Source organism: Hemitrygon akajei, chromosome 18 (genome assembly GCF_048418815.1).
Source record: "Hemitrygon akajei chromosome 18, sHemAka1.3, whole genome shotgun sequence".
NCBI classification, from domain to species: Eukaryota; Metazoa; Chordata; class Chondrichthyes; order Myliobatiformes; family Dasyatidae; genus Hemitrygon; species Hemitrygon akajei.
In genome coordinates this window covers 16,081,770-16,105,771 of record NC_133141.1, presented here as the reverse complement: position 1 = coordinate 16,105,771, position 24,002 = coordinate 16,081,770, and the positions used below count along the sequence as shown (strand labels likewise).

General features: G+C 40.9%; 2 protein-coding genes across 5 annotated transcripts in view; one reads left to right on the top strand and one right to left on the bottom strand.

Annotated features, from left to right (window-relative positions):
- The window catches only part of wnt1 (wingless-type MMTV integration site family, member 1), a 32,700-nt gene extending 24,410 nt beyond the window's left edge, over window positions 1-8,290 (bottom strand). The window contains exons 1-2 of the mRNA XM_073070972.1: window positions 8,146-8,290; window positions 5,306-5,392 (exon numbers count right to left, since the gene is read on the bottom strand). Coding sequence (XP_072927073.1) covers window positions 5,306-5,334 — 29 coding nt within the window. The 5' untranslated portion in view covers window positions 5,335-5,392; window positions 8,146-8,290. The remainder of the gene's footprint in view (window positions 1-5,305; window positions 5,393-8,145) is intronic.
- Window positions 1-22,289, top strand: part of LOC140741145 (protein Wnt-6-like) — a 29,923-nt gene extending 7,634 nt beyond the window's left edge. For 3 of the 4 annotated variants that reach the window (XM_073070968.1, XM_073070971.1, XM_073070970.1), the window contains 3 exons: window positions 9,574-9,791; window positions 11,458-11,759; window positions 21,236-22,289. In XM_073070968.1, the coding sequence (XP_072927069.1) occupies window positions 9,574-9,791; window positions 11,458-11,759; window positions 21,236-21,697 (982 nt within the window). In that variant the 3' untranslated portion in view covers window positions 21,698-22,289. Of the gene's footprint in view, window positions 1-8,352; window positions 8,987-9,573; window positions 9,792-11,457; window positions 11,760-21,235 lie in introns of those variants that run through there. The other variant, XM_073070969.1, reaches the window with a different exon arrangement.
- The last annotated feature ends 1,713 nt before the right edge of the window (window positions 22,290-24,002 follow it).

The window sequence follows — 24,002 nt, the reverse complement described above, 5'->3', positions numbered from 1 at the left end:
AGACTGGGTGTCACTGAGATTCCAAGTACCTGTAATTTAAAATTTTTATCCAATTCCCACTCGGACTTCTCCGTCTTCCAGCTGCTTCCTTGCTCTGATGATGCCCAATGTACCTCCAGGAAGAGCAGCTCCATTTACTATAAAGGTTGGCTGAAGCTCTTCAGACATAACATTGAACTCTACATCTACAGGTAACCTCTCCTTCCACCCCACCTCACCCTTCCCTTCACAGATGTGGGTGTACTTTTGTTGTAATTTGTTTTCTTACGTGCCCCACAAGGGAAGTTTTTAAAGACAACTTTAGTCTGCATCCTATCACAGACACCCCTCTGTCCTGTCCACCCCCTCCCCTCTCTGAAATTTGACACACTTGCTTTCTCACTTTTTTTTCTAAAAAAAGGTCCTTGACCAAAGACAACTCTCTTTTCTCTCTTCACTGATGTTGCTTGACCCACTGAATGCATCTAGAATTCTTTGTTTTTGTGTAGAAATGAAATCCAGGGCTATCTCATCTATGGTCAGTGAAATTTTGTTACTTTCAGTATGTGGTACTGTTTATGTATGATATGCATCAATTCCACCTGTAAATGAAAAGCAATGGTTCTTCCTGTATACAGGTGATTCTAGTTGAAATACAGTGTTTCCTTCACTATACAGTTGTTTCCAGGTGAAATCCTGTACCTTCTGTATACAATACTGTTTATGGGTTGAACCTTACTTTGGTACATGGTCCTGCTTTTAGATATAACTCAGCATTTTTTTCTGTATACATCACTGTTTATGGATGATAACTAAAGCTTTCTTCTGTGTGTGGTATTGTGAGCAGTTTTGGACCCCATGTCTAAGGAAGGATATGCTGGCATTGGAGAGAGTCCAAAGGAGTTTTATGAGAATGAACTCAGGAATGAAAGGATTAATGTTTGAGGAGCATTTGATAGCTCTGGGCCTGTACTCACTGGAGATTAGAAGACCTCATTGAAACCTATTAAATATCGATAGGCCTAGATTGAGTGGATGTGGAGGGGATGTTTCCTATGGTGGGAGAGTCTAGGACCAGAGGCCACAGCCTCATAATAGAAAGATGCGCCTTTAGAACAGAGATGAGATGGAAGTTCTTCAGCCAGAGGGTGGTGAATCTGTGGAATTCATTGCCACAGATGGCTGTGGAGGCCAAGTCATTGAGTATATTTAAAGCAGAGGTTGATAGGTTCATGATTAGTCAGGGCTTCGAAGATTACAGGGAGAAGGCAGAAGAACATGGTGAGAGGGAAAATTTTCCCGCCACTGTCCATAAGGAGTTTGTACGTTCTCCCCATGACCACATTGGATTCCATTGGGTGTTCCGGTTTCCTCCTACTGTCCAAAGACCTGCCAGTTGGTAGGTTAATTGGTCATTGCAACTTGTCCTGTGATTAGGTTAAGGTTAAATTAGTAGGTTGCTGTGCAATGTAGCTCGAAGTGCTGTATCTCAATAAATAAATAAATCGGCCATAGTCAAATGAAGGAGCAGTTTTGATGGGACATATGGCCTAATTCTGCTTATGCTTTTATAGACAAAAAATAATGCTGCTTTCTATTTCTAGATAAAATCCTCGTGCATCCTTCTGTATGCAGCACTGATTTTAAACAACAGTCAGTGGGTGACAGGAGAAATCCTGTGCTTTGTCCCTTACACAGAAATCCCTGTAGATGAAGCCCAGTGCTCTTTCCCAGACATGGGGCTATTCCTGGGATGGCGGGCTTGTGAGGGGAGATGAAGCAGAATAAGAAGCAAAAGAAAAAAGTGGCTGCTCCATCATTCAATAGATCATGGCTAGTGTTTATCAGCAGCTCTTTCTTGTAAAAGCCAGTATCCCTTAATATTCAACAATATATTGAATTGCATAGAATATACTCAGCAGCAAAGCCTCACAGCCCCTTTGGGTAAAAAATTCCAAAGATTCACTGCCCTCTGGGTGCGGAAATTCCTCCTCACCTCAGTCTTGATGAGCTGAAACCTTGGTCTGAATCTGTGACCTTTGGTTCTAGATACCCTAACCAGGGACCATCATTCTTGCATATACCATGTCAAGCTCCTTAAGAATCGAACATGTCACCTCTTATTATGTTAGATTCTGGGAAGTTTTCATCCAGTCTATTTAGTTCCTTCTCATTGCACGATCCCCCTCCCACAACCCTGCCCCCCAATTCCAGGAATGCATCTGGTGAATCTTGATTTCACTCCAAGTATCTCTTTCAAACCCTTGGAATACAGATCATCTGGTCCTGAGGGTTCATTGGCCATCAGTCTTGCTAACTTCTCCAGTGCTTTTTAATAAAAGATATCGACTTTCAGCCTCTTCCTCTCTCTAGATGTTGTTCTCTGAATTTTCCGGGAAGTTCTCTTGTGCCTCTGTCATGAAGAAAGGCACAAAATGTTTGCTCAATTTCCTTACCATTTCTTATTCTACAGTATGATTTCTCCTGTTTCAGAATGTAAGGGATTCTCATTAATATTTGCTAATCTTTTATAATATTTCTTGATGTCTGGTTTTTGCTAATTACTCTCATATTTTGCTTTCTCTTCCTTTATTAACTTCTTGGTCATCATTTGCTGAATTTTGTTGCATTCCTAGTCCTTATGTTTACTGCTCTTTTTGACATTATAAGGCTTTCCCTAAATCTAAAACTATCTTTAATTTCTCTTGATAACTATGTTTGGACTGCTTGTCCTGTTTTTTTGTGCCTTAAGGGGAAATATATTTGTTGTAGACCATGTATTAATTTTTAAATTTAATCCACTGATTGTCTACTGTCGCACTTTTTAATATAACATCCCAACTTATCATCACTACCTCAGGTCTCATGGCTTCATATTGAACCAAATCCCTTTTGATCTTCATGCACAAAATTTTCATATTATGATTGCAGTTCCCTCGAGGCCCCTAAACCAACATAAATAATTAACTCTTGTTATTCATTATCATTGCACAATGCACATTCTAATCTATCCTGTTCCCTAGTTGTTCCTTAACATGATGGTCCAGAAAACAATCTTGTTCTCAGTCCCTCAATTCATTGCCCACACTATAACTGGTGATTTGGTTTGCCCAGTTTATGATCATTGTTTAAACTTGTTATATGTGTCTCTAAGTTTCTGATTCATATTATCTCTTACTTTACCACTATTGTTTGGGGGTCCGTCGGTAACTTCCACTGATGTTTTTCGTCCCTTGATCTTAGCTCCACCCAAACTGATATTACTTTATTTTATGAACTATGATCCTTGCTCTTTATTGGCTTTATCCCATCCTTGTTTATCAAGGCTATGTCTCCTCTTTTCCCACACTGCTTGTCTCTTCTAAAAGTATCCAGAAATGTTCCATTCCAAACCCATGTTAGATTATACTCACATATTTCTATTTTGTCAGTAACTCACCTACTTTGTCTCAAAGGCTGCATTCATTCAGGTAAAGAACCTTCAGTTTGTCTTTTTATCATTCTTCCTACTCTGACTCTGATAAACTCCTATGTTTGCATGTTCTATTCATTCTTGGCAGCCTGGTTATCATTACCCATTTCACAATCTCATGTTATCGCCTTGACATTTCTCTTTCATTTTTCTAACTTACTCCAACCTGAAACAGCTCAAGCCCCCTGTCCAAGACACACACATGCACACATACACTTATGCACTTTTGGCTTAAAAGCCTTATCAATATCTCCAGTTATTTGATTCATTAGGACACTAGTCCCAGCACAATCTAAGTGACTGCAATCTCAACAGAACAGCTCCTTTTCCCTTCAGGACTCCTGCAAGTGCCTCATGAATTGAAACCCTTTCTTCCCGTACCAATCTTCGAGTCCTTCATTCAGTTCTCTTATTTTGTTGACTCAATGCCAATTTGCTTGTGTTCCCATGTAGTAGACCAACATTTATTACTTTTGTGGCTCTGCTTTATTTGTTTTGGACCCTACTTGTTCATATTCCATCAGCAGAAATACCTTCTTAATCCTATCACATGTTATTGGTTCCCACGTGGACCCAGGCCATAGGATTTTTCCCCTTCCGCAGTTCCTCTCCAGCCACAAGCTCATCCCTGGCATTGGGCTCACACTTCTGATGCAGAGAATGCTACCTAATGTACTGCCTACAATCTCTCTTAAATTTATTTGCATTCTCATAATCTGAACGCATCCCAAACCACAGTACCGTGGTCAGTATCCTCCTCCAGTACTGCCTTGTACTCACCTCACTCTTAGTCACACACACACGTTACTCCTGACTGAACAAAGAAAATTGTGAAGGTAGAAAGCATGAGTTAGCTCTGCTCACTGCTTCATGGACCTTGATCCATCACAGCGTCTGAACCTTGGGCTCCAGCTCATCAACTGAGCCAAAGTTCCTCATACTCTTGCAAACACTGATTGCAGTTGTGCTCACCATGAATCTCAATTATTTCCATTAGCTTCCACAAACAGTACATCATCTGTCCAGCCAGACCCATCAAATTCTATCTATCTGTTTACTCATTTGTGAAGTCATCAATCAGCTATTTATGGTTTCTCTGATTAAAGGTGTAGTTTCAACTTATCAGTTTTAGTTAAGCACACACAATGCTTTATAATTCCGAGTAAACCACTTTTAAATGAAGAAAGAACATAGCAACATAACCAGCCGGATCTCAGCCTCCCATCATATTAATACACTAATAAAAACTAAACAGGTTTTTATCCCTAGTGTGCTTTAAATAAAAACTTAACCTTTCTACTATCTCGCCAAAGTCTTTTATTCTCTAAGGTCCATATTCTTTGGCACTGCACTCATCAGGCACTGCGCCCTGTGTTATAAACCGCTGGCTTGAGCCAAATCCACGTATTTATATTCCCGGGCTCCACAAATTCTGAGCCAGTTGACGGTAACTTCAGTTAACCTGTACTCACTAGTTGCCTAATTAACTGGGAGCTTGGCAAGCAACTTGTTTCGACTTAATTGCCACTGCAAATGAAAAATACAATGATAGCACATTCAAGATTCATCGCATACATAGTTTTAAAGTGATTTTTATAACTGTGCTATTATAATTCTTGTGAGGCTTCTTGAATATTGTCAGCCATCAGGAATGAATTGTTTAGAGGCAACACATGAAATCGTTGAGGATAATATCTTATCTGACAACTAATTTAGAACGTTCTTTTGCAAGATGAGTTAATCATTTATAGACAAGCATTTCAGCGAGACCTTTTGAAGCTATATTAGCGAGTTATTGTTTTATCGGCAACAATGGTAACGCTCCTGACTCCAGAGCAGCGATTTTTCATGCACCTTGCTTTCGTCGCACCGTTAGTTGACATCGCTGTCTGACGTGTAATTAAAGAAAATCCCCATCTCGCTGCTGATTGTCAGAATTTCCTAGTACAGGGAATAAAGATTATTTATCAAGATATTTTCATTTATGACTTGAGACAAAATGTGCATAAAATTAAGGAAACATTTATGTGACTTTGTATTCAAAACTTCCCTCGCTGTCTACACTGCGTATTGAACTACCAGGGCCTTTAAATGTAGATTTAAGTAAAATAACTGATAAATAACAAAATACTGTGGGAAGTGGAGCATTTTAACGTCGGCGACAAGATAGGGGGATTGTGCTTTGTTGGCGCATTGTAATACTGCCTAGAGATAGGGGATTTATGCCCCGGGAGTAAAGGTACTTTCATCATGTTTACATGCCTGATAGGATGTTGAAAATATATTTTGGTAATGTATTGAGTATTTCTGTCATCAGTGAGCAACCTTGCCATGGGCAGGCTATTCTGTTGAATTTTCAATGGAAATTCGTCTTGTGTTGCGCAAATGTGGTTTGTGATATGACTTGCACTTGCTGGCCTTCAGTTACCATTTGACTGGTTGGTTCTGGCTTCATTACACATTGAGACTGAGAGGCACAAAGTTACTTTCTTGTAAATTTCGTTTGTTATCACATTTCCTGCTAAGCATTCGTTCTTAACGTCAGTGTCCTTACAAATATCCTGGATTTTGTCCTCCCAACCTGCACGGGAGCCATTGACAGATAGGGTTTGTTTACGATCAAAACAAGCGAGAAGGTTTGGGGAGATGATGTTACAGCCAACAAGCAGGACCTTTCCCCCAGTTTAACGATTGTGCGTGGATGCATGGATGGAATTGAACTGGAATAAGGAATTTCAAATTATTGCTGGGAAGGGAGTCGCTGAATCTCTTTCTCGGCGCTTTATTTATCAACAGCAACCTGAAAGGGCTCGACAGTTTCCCTCGGCTCAATCATGCAAATAAACGGATTACCATGCAATCCATTTAGGGACCCCTTTGTAATGCCTCGGCCTTTAAAGATCCAGGGCTCAATTTTGTTTTAAAGCGGTCTTAAATATGAGTGGAATTAAACTCAGATGTGAAATTGCATAACTCGTGAAATTACATTTGAATTAACATTTTCAGTTGAATGTGTTGTTTTCACTTTATAAAGCGAGTCTATCCATTTAAGAAAACTAGTTCGCATTCAATTTAACAATCTTTCACTTAACCCATGGTTAAGTGAAATCAAATGGAAAGAGAAAATATGCTTGGTATATTGTATATACTGGGTGAGCATTGTATTTACTGTTTAAAGACATATGTGGACGCTAAATACGTTATATGTAAACGAAATAACATACATGTGTATGTATCGTATGTGTTGGGGTAGAAAGGCTTTGTCTATAAGTGATTTTCTGATCTGTTGATTTTTATCCATGTATGTTAGTCAATTCTTGCTATTTGTGTAGACGTATGTGTATATCTATTTTTGACAAGGCTTGTGTTCTACTATTATAACGTAAAGTGAAGAGGAGGGGCTGGTATTAATTTTCAGTCTTTGCTGTCTTCATTATTTTATCTCATTCTCAATCGACAAAGTTTACTTGAACTCGGGATGCGAAAAGGGGAGATGTAAATTATCCTTGGATCAAACCCACACTGGTACACCTTTATCTACAGAATGTCTCTCTGGTGGTTCCCGCTCTCTACCCTCTCCACACCACTTTTTCAAACCATGGTTCCCCTCTCCCTGCCCCCTTCCCACTCTCGGTCTACAATAGAGACCCAGATCAGAATCAGGCTTATCATCTCTCACATGTCATGAAATTTGTTTTTTTTTTGTGGCAGCAGTGCGGTGCAGTACATAAAATTACTACAGTACTGTGCAAAAGCCTTAGCTCCCGAGCTATATATAGTGCCTAAGACTGTTCCATATGTATTTTCATAATGTGAGTTATTCTACTGTCTCCCCACACTCAGTATCTCACTCAATCTCATCCCTGTAGTCTATCAATATCAAGTTCAATACTCTGCTCGTCCTCCGCATAGAAATAGGCCATTCAGTATATTTATGCTCAGCTGGAACCTCCTTCACTCATCATCTTCCATTCCCTTCAACTTCTTGCTAACTTCCTTTTAAGCGTATCTTTACCACTCTCTGCGATAAACAAGCTCTGTATTCTCATTACTCTCTGGACAGAGTACTCGATATCGCCCATTGAGTTTCCTGGTAGCCGTCTTATAACGATGGTCTTCCGTTGAGATCACCTTCAGAGTGAATTTTCTCGAAACCTCTCCACTCTATCAATCCTTACACCATTTTAGAGGCTTCCCTTCAGCTTCCATATGATTTTTTTTTTATTTTTGAAAAGTACGTACGTATATGTGTTTTACTGTGTATGCAACATATACGTATAAATAATGTGAGTATACAATGTTTGTATCGTGTTTGTATATAATGTTTCTGCATGTATTCGTGTATAACGTGTGTGAAATGTGTGTATATTGTGTGCATAGTGAATGTAACGCGCGTATATCAGTAAATATGTATGAGCGTAATGTGCGCAATGTCTGCGTGTGTAATGTGTTTAGCGTCCGATTTTTACGGGTATAAGATGTATTTCTAATGGCTGCATATATAACACATGCGTATCATCCATGTAAATAGTATATGTGTGCGGGTGGGGGAGGGTTAGAGGTGCAGATCTTGGCACCTCCATCTCCCAGTCCTGATCCTCTTCCCCCGGTATCGAAACCCTTGCCCCGCGTCAGACTTTTCTAGTAAACGCTTCACTTCCAGCTCTCTGGAATCCAAGCCTCGACGCTGTTACCTCTAATCTTCATTGTCTCCGTTTCATGGTCCACTCGCAGTCCAAGCATACCAACTGGTGATTGGACCCCTTTATTAGTTCTGGTCGACAGCCCGAGAGGATGGGGCTGAACGAGTACCGGGGAGCTTTTGTGACACGGACCTGACCTTCGTCTGCCCTATACACAGATCGGGGGAGTGGGGGGGGGGGGGGTAGACATTGAGTGAGGGAAGGAGAGAGAGAGAGGAGAGGAGAGACAGACAGGCAGACAGAGCAATCAGAGAAGAGAGAGGGCAAGTGAGATAGAGAAAGACGCAGAGAAGCTGACGGAGAAAGACAAAGAGAAATAGGAGAGAGAGAAGCGGAGAAAGGAGAGTGTAAGAGAGGAGAGAGAGGGAGAGAGCGACGTAGGGGAGAGAGGGGAGGAGAGGGAGAGAAAAAAAAGAGAACGAGCGAGAGAAAGAGACAGAGAAAGGGAAAAGGAGGGCGAGAAACAGATAGAGACAGAGAAAGTGAAACAGAGAGAGAAGAGAGGGAGGGAGGGAGAAAGGGAGGGGAAGAGAGAGAGAGAGAGAATAAATCCCACCTCCCACTGCCGGAGACGGGCCCACGAGTGACCAGAGCGGAACGACAGCTATGTGTTTGTGTGTGTGTCTGTGCGTGTGTGTCTGTGTGTGTGTTCGAGAGAAAGAGAGAGAGCGAGTTGGGAAATAGGAGAGACGAAGGAGGGAGAAGGTTGGAGGCCCTAGTTTCTGGATTCAGTGTTAGACGGACAGTGCGTGGAGATGGTGCCTTTTGCGGGAGCTCAGCTGGGATTTTTCTTCTTTCTTTTATGTCCAGCGAATATCATCAGTCTTTGGTGGTAAGTCGGTTAGTGTTACTTTGTGCTATTTCGGTTGCCTCATTACTGGATGAAAAGGGAATGTTTGGGTGGTAGTGGGGTGGGGGTGAGGGGTTGATATTTGATCTCTGTGGGTGGAAAATTGTGGAAAAGATTTCTTGAGAGAGTGAGACGCGAACACGCCAGGTAGAGGGATACAGTGCGTGAGATCACTGCCCTGACAACCCTTCCCCGGTATCTATACAAAGGCACCTGCAGCTGGGATTATCCCAGAGTTACCTTGAACAGACTCAGACAAAACTCAATCAAAGAAACCACTCACGAAAATGCCCCTAACCTTATTTAATAGGATTTAGAGCTCTAGGCTGTTTTTACATTGGCTGCAGCATCACATCTGCGCGTATCTCCCGTTTCAAGTAAGACTTTAATGTTATTTCAGTTCAGCAGTATTGGGTCCAATCGCCGTTCAGTCTGACTGTACCAAAAGCTCTGCTAAGCCGGTCAGGGGGACTGAAGCCAGAAGGGTACAAGGTGTACTAGGGGTTTACTGGGATGGAGTAACTTTTATTCTTGTCCGATGGGCTTTTGCTTTAAATATCGCGTTGCAGGGCCGTGGGGAGCCCACTGGTGATGGACCCCAACAGCATCTGCAGGAAAACAAAGCGCTTGGCTGGTAAGCAAGCCGAGCTGTGTCAAACCGAACCAGAGATCGTGGGCGAGGTGGCGAAGGGAGTCCGGCACGGGATCAGGGAGTGTCAGTACCAGTTCCGATTCCGCAGATGGAACTGCACTATCCACAAATACTTCGGGAAACTTCTTCAACAAGGTAGAGACTTTGTGTGTGTGTGTGTGTGTGTGTGTGTGTGTGTGTGTGTGTGTGTGTGTGTGTGTGTGTGTGTGTGTGTGTGTGTGTGTGTGTGTGTGTGTGTGTGTGTGTGTGTGTGTGTGTGTGTGTGTTTGGGGTGGTGGTGCTGCCGATTCCATTCTCTTTCTCCAAGCGTTACTCGAACGAATGTATTTAAAAACGAGTTAAAGTATTTGAAGTTCGTCGTGGGTTTGAAGATGCGACAGGAGATACTAACTGTTTGTATGAGCCGAGACAAGGGTCGCAGGCGAAAGGTGACCAGAATGTCAAGCCCGAAGGAAAGAAGTAGGGGTCAAGCCTTTCTGTGTGTGAGTGTTACCCGGAGGCGCCGAAACAAGTGTGAGGACACCCAGCAACAGTGAGAGGGGCAATTCCGGGGCCAACGGAATACTAACAAGCCAGGGGTGGAAGGGACAGACCGAGAGAGACAGAGAGAGAGAGAGAGGGGGGAGAGAGAGAGAGAGGCAGACTGTCACACAGGTAGATCAGTAGGTGGAACCCTGAACTAAATAAGAAATTAGTCCAGACTGGACAAAAGACAACAGACGGACCGAGACGGACAGACAGACATATCAAGGAAGGCTTGGGAGCCGTATGGCGAGAGGGGCAGGATATTCTTTTTTTTTGCTCTGATATCCCTTTCGCGCGCTCTTTATTTTATAAACTAGAAACCGATAGTATTTAAATTTCTAGGTGTGATTTACAACATAGGAGGAAAGGGTTTGGATTTTATCGCTTCAAAAAATCATCCCTAGACACTTTACGGCCAATGAAAAAAGATGGTCACTGTTGTAAGGGAGAAAACACGGGAACCGGTTTACGCACAGGAAAGTTCCACAAGCACCAATGAAAAAATTAGTAGAATTAGTGGGACTAGTCCTGAGGGACCTTTCATGTTCACATTAGATAGTGCCTTAGCTTAAAGTCTCGTCGAAAACACTGCTCTCCGACAGCGCGGTATCCTCTCATTGTCTGTCCAGAACTTAGAGCGAGCTTTGAACCCAAGGCTATCCGACCAAGAAATAGAGTGCGGTCAATTGTACCGAGGCCGGCTCACAATCCATTCTTGTGCTTCAGCTAATGACTTATCACCAAGCTTGTGTTCCTATTGATGGTCGGATGTTTTTTACTTCTACTGCAAAGGGTTAAACCGGAATCATTTTCCCATCAATTTAACTACATTACAAACAGAAAAAAAATTAGTTTGAACAGCAAAAAAAGACATGACGAAAATTTAGGAAAAATCTTTAGCATTTCCTACGTATATTTAAAAAAAACTGCAATGGGGATAAATAGGTGCATCCTCGGAAACAAGGTGATGGCAAGAATTGAGATGTTTCTTTACAGGGAGCGTAGTTAGAATGCAAACTCCTTACCACAGTGGGTTTAAGGGGAAGCGAGATAAAATTATAGAAGGTAATGGTGAGGAGTTTATGGTTTGGGGGATTTGGGTGTAGCCTCTGCAGTATATAAACTAATCATTTGGGCTGAATCGTATGCCTGTATGTAGAATATGAAAAGTAACTTTACGTGTGTGAAAATAATTAGATGCACAACGATGTCACGTGTGTTAACAAGCATTAACACTGTTTCGCAATACTGACCCCCTTCCTTCCCATTTTGGCAGATATCAGGGAGACGGCCTTCGTTTACTCTATCACCTCCGCTGGTGTTGTGTACGCTGTGACTCAGGCATGCAGCAGGGGAGAGCTGCTTCAGTGCGGCTGTGAGAACGATCTGAGCCGGGCTGCAATGGCTCCAGCTCTCGGACCGGCCAGGGACGCGAACCCTTGGCAATGGAGCGGATGTGGAGACAACGTGGAGTTCGGTTATGCTAAGTCCAAACAGTTCATGGACGCTAGGAAGAGAAAAGGTCAAAGTGACATCAAGTCCTTGATAGACCTGCATAATAACGAGGCAGGCCGGCTGGTAGGTTGAGGTCTAGAATTATCTGTAATCTTCTGCATATGTTTAAAATTAGATTCTCATCACCGCTACCAGTGCGGCAGTCGGATACTTCGTGGGGCCGTTCGCCGGTTAGATATCTAATGCTAACAGCCACAGTTCTGAAGGCAAGTCATCACAAATTAAATGCTTGAAAACTCTCTCTCACACACACAGACACACACTCGGTAGATACAGTACCGTCATGTTCTGCTTCCAGCCAATATTGATCCTTACTGTTGTATCCGCATTTTTTTCATTTTGGCTAGCTGGTCACTGATTTGGTTAAATAGTATCTACACCCCGTTCATATTCACATTTAGTTTCTGGCATTTACTGAGTGGTAAGATACTAAAGTGTATTTTAACAGTTACTATGGGGTACAGTGGTTAAGGTGCTGTACAAGCAATTCAATGTTTACTTACCCAGCAGCAACTGTGAGGAGAGAAAGAAGGGTTCGATTGAAGGTTTTCAGGTGAACAAGGTAAAGGTGGGAAGCGAACGTTTTGTTTTTGTTGCAGAGAGAGGAGTGGTGTGTAGAGAGAAGAAGGGAAGTGGCCGTGGTAGCATGGAGACCAAGAGAGAATGAATGTCACAAATGGCGCTGGCTGAGAGAGCGTGCTGAAGGTTTATCTGACTGGGGGAGATGTAAATAGGAAGTGGATGAGAACAGGGGAGAGCAAGAAAAAAGCTGAGCAGTGAGATACAATTCTCAGCAACTGTGGGAAATCTGAAACAAAAGAGAATACTCAGCAGGTCAGGCAGCATCTGTGGAGAGAGAAAAGCACAGAGTTAACAGGTGACCTGCTGAGTGTTATTGGCGTTTTCAATATTTATTTCAGAATTCTAGTATCTGCAGTTTTTTTTTAGTAATCCTGAAGCCTGACATAATGACTTAAAGGCATGAGTTCAAATATTATAGTATCTGAGGAATTCAGCCAATTCAATAACCTGGAATCAGAATAAAATGGAATAAGACCCATCTGTAATGGTGACCAGGAAATGACGAGATTGTTGATCACTGAAAGAAATCTAATAAAGCTTGCCTAATTTGGCCAACTCGAGACTCATATCAATGTGGCTGACTTGAGAGGCAAACAGGAATGAGCATAAATGTTGGGCTAGCCAATTACACCCACATCATGTGAAAAAAATGTATGAAAAAACTGAGCTTCTTTCAAGCTTTTAGATTCTATATAACCCCTTTGCCAGAAAGAATTGTATTATTAAGTGAATAGCAATGTGCCTTGCCTTTTGCCCTCAAAGGACTATAGCGCCTTACATAACACAAGGAGACTCCCCTGCCTGTCGTCTGGATATCTCCATGCTTAACTAAAATTCAAGCCAAGTTCCAATATTGTTCTCTCTCCCATAGCTTTGCACCTTTTTTTTTGTTTTAAGTACAGATCTAACTTCCCCGCAAAGATATAATTATCTCTGCATCAAATACCCTCTGTGGCAAAACATTTCATGTTGTGACTCTGTGTAAATTTCTCCTAACTCCATTATTAATAATCCTAAATTAATTGGTCACTGACTCTTTGAACATGTGACCTGCCTCCCATTGTTTACCCTATCAAAAACTCTCAATCTTAAAAGCATCTATTAAAATGGTCTCTGCTTTGAGCAATTTGCAGTAGTCCCACCCAGCAATTTCACAAAATAGTTTCTCATCTGACAGCTTGACCTGTTTAATTCCCAAGGGTTTATGAGAATTGCAACATATTTATCTAAATGTACACTGCAGTATATATAGTGGCTGCATTTATATGTAATTATATATTACTAACCAGAGCTTGAAATTCATGTAAACTGAATTTGCTAGTTGCATGATAGATACTGATTGTACAGTTTGAATTCTGGAGGTATCAATAAGTATTATTGATCTATACCACATTTTGTAACTTGCATGGTGCAAGATAATTATATTAAATACAACAATAAGAGAGAATTAATAGCATTGAAATAATCTATCAGTATGCACAAAATAATAGTACAGAGATTAAGGATTGGGAGAGATTCCAATGGATTGTTATGGTCCAAAACCAATTTAGATATGAGATAACCAGTTCCTTCCCACAGATGTTACATCCCTATATGAAAACCATATCTTTTGATAAATGTACTTGTCAAGATGAAGGATTTTATTGTTATGGATTCCACAGCTCCTCTGCTGCACCCCTGACCAGGTCAGGACTGTCACGGGTAACATTGCTATTCCTTTCAGAAGGCATCATTATGCTCTTTTTGTTTGTAGCTGTCAACTTAGTGGTGTTTGGAGACCAGTTGAGACTCTGAAAATTAATTCCACTTAGAAACCCAAGCAGCTGCCACACAAAAGAGTTTTTAATCCGCAGGCTGCACTGTACTGGAACACATTTTCCATTAGCAGAAAGGGAATGCTCTAATACAGTGCAGTTCCAAGTTTCTCATCGATTTTGATCTTCTTTCAAACTTAAATACATTCATACAATCCCACTTTGCCAAAAAATGAAATCCTTGTGTATGTTCACATACTTTCCCATGTTAAATCTAATTTTTTTTCAATATAGCATAACAACAATTCTGTTGAATATATTGATCTGGACCCAAGTAGTAAATAATATATTGCAAATTGATCGTTTAAATGCTTAGCCACACCAATATGTTCTGAAGTGGAAGGGTGCTTAACCAGTGGATCACGTACAAACTATTGGTACGCATACAGGATTTATTTTGGTGGGCTAAACAGGTGAGTAACATTACTATTTTCCAAAAAAAAAGCTGGAGACTTTATAACGTACAAAATGCTGGAGGAACTCAGCAGGCCAGGCAACATCTATGGAAAAAAGTACAGTCGACGCTTCGGGCTGTAACCCTTCAGCAGGACATTTTGTACTTTTTTCCATAGATGCTGCCTGGCCTGCTGAGTTCCTCCAGCATTTTGTGTGTGTTGCTTGGATTTCCAGCATCTGCAGATTTTCTCTTATTGGAGACTTTACAGGTCTGTTTAATTGTAATACACATTATTGCAGCTAGCAATGGCAAACAGTGTTGCATTGATCAGTGGTAACACCCTAAGCAAAATGATCCTTTGCTGATTATCCCTACAGCTCTGTTTCCACTAAATTACAGGTTTTCTTTTCAGCATAACACGTATGATTTTAAAAAAAGCAAGGTTTTGGAATTGGATAAAATATATAAATATTTATTTGCTGTAGATGGCATTTTATGTCCATAATCAAGAGCATCAGACCAAATTTTAACTAAATTTTAAATAGATATAGGAGCAGAATTGGGCCTTTTGGCTCAACAAGTCTGCTCTGCCATTCCATCATTGAGAATTTATTATCCCTCCCAACCCCATTTTCCCGCCTTTTCCCCGTAACTTTGACACCCTTACTAATCAAGAACCTGTCAACCTCTGCTCTAAGAAAACCCAGTGACATGTCCTCCACAGCCGCCTGAGGCAATGAATTCCACAGATTCACTACCCTTTGGCTAAAGAAATTCCTCCTCATCTCTGTTCTAAAGGGACATCCCTCTATTCTGAGGATGTGCCCTGGTCCGAGACTCCCCCACTGTAGGAAACATCCTCTCCACAGCCACTCTATCTGGGGCGTTCAACATTCAATAGGTTTCAATGAAATTCCTCCCCTCCCCAATTCTTCTAAACTCTAGCAAGTACAGGCTCAGAGCCATCAAATGCACCTCATACATTAACCCTTTCATTCTCGGGATTATTCTCATGAACCTCCTCTGGACCCTCTTCAATGCCAGCATATTCTTTCTTACATAAGGGGCCCAAAACTGTTCACAGTACTCCATGTGCAGTCTAACCAAGGTCTTATAAAGCCTCAGTTTAATGGACAGCCTTTGATTATTTAGTCTGCATACTTCCCTAATGCTAATACCTGACTCAATGCCAAACATTCTTAGAGGAACAGTGACCTCCAGTATTTTAATAGCTGCCTGTGATAAGCCTTTAAGAATTGCCATTCTATTCATATTCAATATAGAACTGATTTAAATCAAGTTTTGTACTTCCATTAAATATTCATTAATGTGTTGTTCCAGTTATAAAAGTTATCACTGAATATCTGTGGTAGAACTCACCAAATCTAAAGTAATAAACCACTCAATACTGTGGTGACATTGGGTCAATCTTATCATACGGAGCTGTCAGAAACTAATTTCATCTTGTAGACTAAGGACAAAGTTATAATTGCGCAGTTTCGGAGAGAAAGAGAAAGCTATGATATCTTAAATGTCTCTTTATTTGTTAGATTCCCCGAATGTGCAAGGACAGCAATCCCAGTAACTGTACTAGTCAATTCCTTCTCATATAGCTAGTGTCCATTCTAAAGAATAGGGATGAATGGTGCTCTTAATTGTGCAAAGTCAACTCAGTTTCATTCATAATGGTCCAGAATTGAAACATATCAGGGAATTAACGTGCTTATTTGTTTCAAGGCAGTGGATGTGAGATGACTGTTTTCAAATGACATTTGTTTTAATGATCTTTCAATGGATAAACTACTAATTAGAAATTAGTTAGCTTCTCAATTAATGCCAATAGAAAGAACTGTGTTGGTGTTACCTTCCTCATTAAATACCCCTTTCTTCACTCTGGCCAGGAAACATTTAACATCCAGCATGAAAAACTACAATGATGTGCCTACTGTATATTCCGTATCTTTTCCCTCTTATACTAGCAGGGGTAGTGTTTGCTGTATTCCGTTTATGAATGCTGATGGCCAATAAACAAAAGAAGGCATAAAAATAGATTTTTTAAAGTAAAATTTAAGATAATAAATTATGCTAATTAAACAGAGGCATATGAAACAGTTATTGCTGTGAGATGATAAATTTATGGTAAAAAGGACCTTTAATAACTAGCTTAAAATTGTTTTTCTAAGACCAATTTACAATTTAACTTGTACTTTTGGAGAACTACTCAGTATACAGAATCCTGATAAATATATGTTCCCAAATGATGTCTGGAATATCTACAACATGCTTAATAGTTAAGCTGTTTACCCATTCAAATCAAATTGAAATGCTTTAATTAAGTAAATATTTAATGAAGCAAAATCCAATTATAGCTATAGCAGATGGAAGCAATCTCATTGCAAAATGCATAACTGAACTAAAAAGGAACAATTGAGGGATAGATTGAAGTTACTGATGGGCCCAGTATGTAGATTGGGACACAGAAACTTCATTGTCTCAGGTCAGTGCCCATGTCGACAGAAAGAGCCAACAGAGAGAATTTATGATTCCCTAGATTACTAAATACAGGTAACGTAATTTGATATAAATATTTGTAGTGCTGGACTTTAAAAAGAGTTGATTCCTTGCACTGTGCTGATTATCCAGAGCAGTCCTTTGCTGTCAACTGTAAGTTTGTGGTTGTTAAGGTAGTCAGCTCATGTGGGGGTAAGAATTCCTGTGGCTGCAATGTGTAACAACATTCTAACAATGGTAGTGAAGATTTCCTTTGTTTGAAACTTTGAGTGAAATTTTAAATATATTTTTGGAAACCATTATTTTAGAATACAAACACATTTTAAAACAAGTAGCTATTAATTTTATGAATGTGTTCTTAAAGGTCACAATTTTAAATGCATAATAAATAATTCTTCCAAATGCATCTTTACACAAGTAAATTGTATCTTAAAACCTTAGCACTACCTTTTAAAACAGTTTTTCTAAAACAATGAACACATTATTTTCCAATATACAATCATGTTCACTTTGATCGTCCGGATGCCATCTTTTGGACCACATTATTTTAGAACATAAAATATTTTTGAACACATAAACATTCCTTAAGTATGTATCATTTAATTAGAACTCAGTCACATTATGGAACATTTCCAATATTTTTTCGTAGAATATTGTAATGGATTTTGTAGCCAAAGATGTATTTTTGAAATACAGTCAGAATTGTAGGAAATAAACTTAACATAATTTGATTCAATTTTAAAGTGATATATTTATGCTATAAATTATATTTATTAGACTGTAATTACACTTCCGCTTTAAAAAATATAGAATTAGACTTTGGAAGAATTACAAGTTGAACTGATGAATAATTTGGCAGGGCTCATCATGCCCCTTTCCATAGCCCTATTCTTTTTTATATATCATCCTTACAAGTAGAGATATTGTAGCAGCACCACTGGCTTTACACCAATCATCAATGAACATAGTAGGCTGAGGGGTGATGTTATAGAGGTTTATAATATTATGAGGGGTATAGATAGGGCAGAGTCTTTTTCCCTAGGGCAAGGGAGTCTAGAACTAAAGAGCATAGGTCTAAGGTTAGAGGCAGAGATTTAAAGGAGATCTGACGGGTACATTTTTTTTCACACAGAGTACAGGGGTTATCTGGATTGAGCTGCCAGAGGTGTTAGTGAAGGCAGATGGAATTACAACATTTCAAAGATATTTCAATAGGTACTTGCATAGGAAAGAATACAGTGATTTAGGTTCAGTGCAGGCAAATGGGAAGTGTCCAGTACTGTGCAAAAGTTTTAGGCACATATATATATATATATATATATATATATATAGCTAGGGTGGCTAAGACTTTTGCACAGCACTGTAGTAATTTTATGTATTGCACTGTACTGCTGCCACAAAATAAAAACAAATTTCATGACATATTTGAATGATGATAAACCTGATTCTGATATGGTTCTCTGTTGTGGACTGAGAGTGGGAAGAGGAAGGGAGAGGGGAATCATAATTAGGAAAAGGGGAAGGGAGAGGGGAGGGAGTGGGAAGCACCAGAGAGACATTTTGTAATGATCAATAAACAAGTTGTTTGGAATCAAATGACCTTGCCTGGTGCCTCAGGGATGGGTGTGTCTGCACCTGTGCCAATCACACACCACCCCTGGCACCCCTTCTCCACCGCCTGTCCCACACCCCTCGCACGGCGCTCCATTCCCCACTCCCAACATCATTTGCTCCCACCAGATTTACAAACCTGCTCTCCTCTCCACGTTGACAAATACAGAACTGTGCAAAAGTCTTAGGCACCCTAGCTATATATAAGCGCCTAAGACTTTTGCATAGCACTGCAGATAGGCATACTGTCAGTATGGAAGAGATGGGCTGAAGGGATAAGTTTCTGTACTGTAATAGTTCATTTTTCTATAAAAAGTTGGGGGAGGTTATAACTTGGCAGAGACAGACAAAACAGTTTCAGATTCTATATGAAAGTCATGCATATGGTTTTAATATTTTCGTTAAAATTTGTAGCTGGTAGAAGGTGAACAATGAGGAGGACTAGCTTACAAAAGCTTGCAATTATTGATATAGGAATTAAAATGAAGTTGGAAGTGCACAAACTTACAATATTTAATATAGTTAAGCGTAGATACTCAATGGCTACTTTATTAGGTATACCTGCTCATTAATGCAAATATCTAATCAGCCAATCACGTGGCAGCAACTCTGTGCGTAAAAAAACATGCAGACATGGTCAAGAGGTTCTGTTGTTGTTCAGACCAAACATCAGAATAGGAAAACATGTAATCGAAGTAACTCTAGAGTTTACAGAAAATGTTGCGAAAGACACAAAAAAAATCAAAAAAATCCACTGAACGGCAGTCCTGTTGGCGAAAATACCTTGTTAATAAGAGAGGTCAGAGGAGAATAGCCAGACCGGTTTAATCTGACAGGAAGGCGACAGTAACTCAAATAACTACGCGTTACAGTAGTGGTGTGCAGAACAGCATCTCTGAACTCACAGCACGTCAGACCTTGAAGTTGAACTGGATGGGCTACAACAGCCGAAAACTACGAACATACACTCAGTGGCCACTTTATTAGGTACAGGAGGTACGTAATGAAGAGGCTACTGAGTGTATATTCCTGCGATTTTGCCCTTATGAGAACTTGGATGCCTGAACTAGTTTCCACATCTACAAATGTTTTAGAGGCCCTGAACTGCCGATTATTCGCTCCTGGAAGGAAGATGCTATAGTGCTGACTCTTGCCGTAGCCAAGTGAGATCACTCACAAACGCACATCCAGCTCCTGACGCCCGAATGAGGCAAGTTCTAACGTTGCACCCTTCATCAACTGATACCGGACGGGAATATTTATTGAGATAACTTTGCTGTCTCAGTGGCAAAAAAAAGCTCAGTGTGAGCCAAGAGACACACAAATCATTAATTTAGCAAACGGGATACACCCTTTAAGACACTTAAGTTTTAAAAAAAAACGCGGTGTATTGATTTACAACGTAGTATCAGGTAGCAAGATGGTTAGTTAGAGTGGAGCATAGAGTGGACCAGAGACACTGGGTCTCCCTCTGTGCTGGATGTAACCCAGCCCAATGGATTGTGAACATAAGAACCTCTCCCTCTGTAAATCTTTCAGTTCCCTCCGTATGCGATTCGCCTTTGTGTACACAACTCCGCACCCCGCCTATTTCCGGTAACCTTTCACCCCTCGTTTATCAACAATCTACAAAGTTTATAGTACTACCACAAAAATAGACCCTCAGAAACAAAAGTCACCATTTTTTTCTCTTAAGTGAACGACCCCTTATTTTTAAACAGGGACCTCTATTCCTAGATTTTCCCAGTAGAGGAAACATCCTCTTCCACCTCCCTGCCAAGACCCTTCAGGATCTAGTATGTTTCAATCAAGTCCTCCCTCACTCTTCCAGAGGTTCATACATTGGCCATTATTGACTATTGCTAAAACATTACAGTCCCAATGCATTTCCTGATTCATAAAATCAAGATCTTGCACAGATTAACATACAAATGGTTAAATACAGTTGTTTTAATTAGCGTCAGTGAAATAATTCAAAGGCTTGCATTTATGAAGCACAGTTCACGTCCCTTTCAGAACATCTGGAAACGACTTGGAGCCAATGACGTACGTTGGAACTCACGCTGCGGAGAACTGAGCGCAAGCATCGAGGCGGCGCTTCGGCGCGGTACCGAGCAAGTGTCGCACTGTAGGAGGTGTTAAACCGAGGTCCCACTTGCCCTCTCAGGCGGATGTAAAAGTTCTGATGACGCTATTTTAGAAAGAGCAGAGAAGTCCGATACTTAAACCTTTTGATGCAAGTACACTTAGCGGACGTCCATGTCAAACAGCACCTGTGGAAAGAGGCAGATTTAACGTGTCAGGCGGTGACCTTTCATCAGACCTTCCTCTCTCCAGAGATGCTGTGTTCCCTGCTATGTATTTCCATCAGCCACTTCATTCAGGTGTCGAGCATTTGCGGTACCTTACATATTACCTGGCTGTTCGTGAGAACTTGCTGTGCACAAATTGGTTGCCGAATTTCCTAATCACAGCAGCAAATGAACGTCAAAAGATCTTCATTGCTGGCAGAAAGAAATCCATACTGCCCTTTTATGTGTTACGTGTTGTAAAATATTCCTGTGTTGAAGAATGTCGTTTCATATTTAATTTATCTGTTTCTGCACTTCCTTGTTTAATTTCAGATGATTAAGAACTATATGCGGACTGAGTGTAAATGTCACGGCTTATCTGGCTCCTGTGCAGTCAAAACTTGCTGGAAGAAAATGCCCCATTTCCGCGAGGTCGGTGATCGCCTTTTCGAGCGCTTCAATGGGGCCTTCAAGGTGATGGGCGGCAACGACGGAAAGACCCTGATCCCGGTCGGCCACAACATCAAACAGCCGGACAAAGAAGACCTGGTTTACTCCGCAGAGTCCCCCGATTTCTGTTTGCCCAACAGGCGCACTGGCGTCCCAGGGACAAGGGGCAGAGTATGTAACGGGACAGCGCTGGACTTTAGTGGCTGTGACTTGCTCTGTTGCGGCCGGGGACACCGAAAAGAGCTGGTAAGCTTCCAGGAGAACTGCAAGTGTCGTTTCCAGTGGTGTTGTGTGGTCCAGTGCAAACAATGTACAGTCAGAAAGGAACTCAGTGTCTGCGTTTAGCCGAGCTGAAACCCCAACGACATTAACTGAAGAAATGTTAACCAAAGATAACCTATTGGATATGAAGAGGTTGTTACAACTTTACAGAAAATTCTAGCTTCAATGCAGAAGCTCCTCCACCCCAACAGGAGAGAGATGCTCATCACTTTCCCCTAAGTTTGGAGTATCGCAAAGAATCTGAAGAGAAACGTCTCCGTAGTGGTGAAGTTTCCTCAATAAACAGAGCCTGCTATGGGAAAGTGGGGAGGGCAGGGCGAGGGAGGGAGGTGTTTATCACGCAGAGCTTGGAATTATAAACGCCTAGAAGATGATTATCCCATATAATTTCTGCCTGAACACATATAGAATTATTTTTGTATTGGTATAAAATGTCAGAAAGTTTTGACCCCGGCTTATTAGCTGCCCCTGCTTATTAAAAGGAAGATGAGCTTTGATAAACGACTTTATGGTGTTCGTAGAGTTCGAACTAAATAGAGATAGGTAAGAACATGGGTTATTTAAAATAAAAGTTTACTTTTTAGATCGACTGATTTATTTTGTATTCATCCAGTATTTCTACAAAAACCATAGAAAACACTACATAATAAATTGAATGGAAACGATCCATGTTTGCTGTGTTTTTGGGAAGAATTGGTGCACTATCTATCTACCAGCCCTGAGTGCGGATGAAAGACGTTGCTTGCACCAGTGAATGCATAACTTTGTATGTCTGCATGCATGTGCGTTTGTGTGCGTAAAGTTATGAATGTATACATGCCTACGTGTGTACATGTGCGCACTTTTGCATATGTACCTATGAATATGCCTGTTTGTACGTGAGAATACGAATGCATGCATGTATGTATTTGTGCAGGCTTGTGTGAACATATGTATGTGCATGTGTTTAATCACGAATGTACAAGATCATTTTATATGCATTCGTGCACGTCTACGTGACTAGGCATGCATGTGTTTGCCTGTGTGCCTGGATACATGTTCAGAATTGAATGTAAATGTATGTGTACGTGTGTATGTTGCGTCAGTGTATGTGTTCGCCTATGTGTGACTGCAGTATATGCGCTTATATTGCATTAGAAAATCCAGAAATCCAACTTCGTTAAAGGCAGTTCAAAGTAGGCGATGGGCCGGTATCCAGGTTGATTCAAGGCTGATTTTCAGGGTTCAGAATGAAGGCTGGTTGACAGGGGACGTTAGGCGTGCCGGCAGTATTCGGGGTAGAGATCGGTTTTCCGTGATGATGGATAGCTCGCTACTTTGCTCGACCGGTATTTCTGACTTACAAAGTACATACAGCTTTTTAGGATTAGGTATGAGAGTCGTTCAGAGTTTTGATATTCTCTCTGCTCCCAATATCGCCCTCGAATTTACTGCTTTCTTGATTTCAGTACCTCTGTAAGGGTGGGGAGTTTTATGTACTTGTGCTCGGACATGCCCAATTATCTGAAATAGTTTATAATGGAACACGGACCTTTACGCTTTGTGATAACAAATAGTTTTATGGAGTTGGGTGCCTTAGCGCACGTAAGCTCACTGTGCTCTTTTGACGTTAGGTCAGCAGACTAGTAGATAGGCTGGATAGGCGTTGAATTGAATTGAGTTTGTTTTACATCCTACACATACATGAAGAGTAAAAATCCTTAAGTTACATCTCCATCTAAATGTGCAATGTGCAATCACAGTAATTTATAATAATTTATAATAAATAGATAATTTAATGTAACATAGAGTACACTCAAATCAGTGTGAGTTCATCAGTCTGGTGGAAGAAGCTGTCCCGGAGCCTGTTGGTCCTGGCTTTTATGCTGTGGTACCGCTTCCCGGATGGTAGCAGCTGGAACAGATTGTGGTTTTGGTGACTCGGGTCCTCAGTGATCCTTTGGGCCCTTTTTACACACCTGTCTTTGTAAATGTCCTGAATAGTGGTGAGTTCACATCTACAGATGCGCTGGGCTGTCCGCACCACTCTCTGCAGAGTCCTGTGATTGAGGGAGGTACAGTTCCCATACCAGTCAGTGATACAGCCAGTCAGGATGCTCTCAATTGTGCCCCTGGAGAAAGTTGTTAGGAATTGGGGGTCCATACCAAACTTCTTCATCCATCTGAGGTGAAAGAGGTGCTGTTGTGCTTTTTTTCCCCACCACACAGCCAGTATGTACAGGCCATATGACGTCCTCGGTGATGTGTATACTGAGGAACTTAAAGCTGTTCACTCTCTCAACCCCAGATCCATTGATGTCAATAGAGGGGTTAGCCCATCTCCATTCCTCCTGTAATCCACAAACAGCTCCTTTGTTTTTGCTGCATT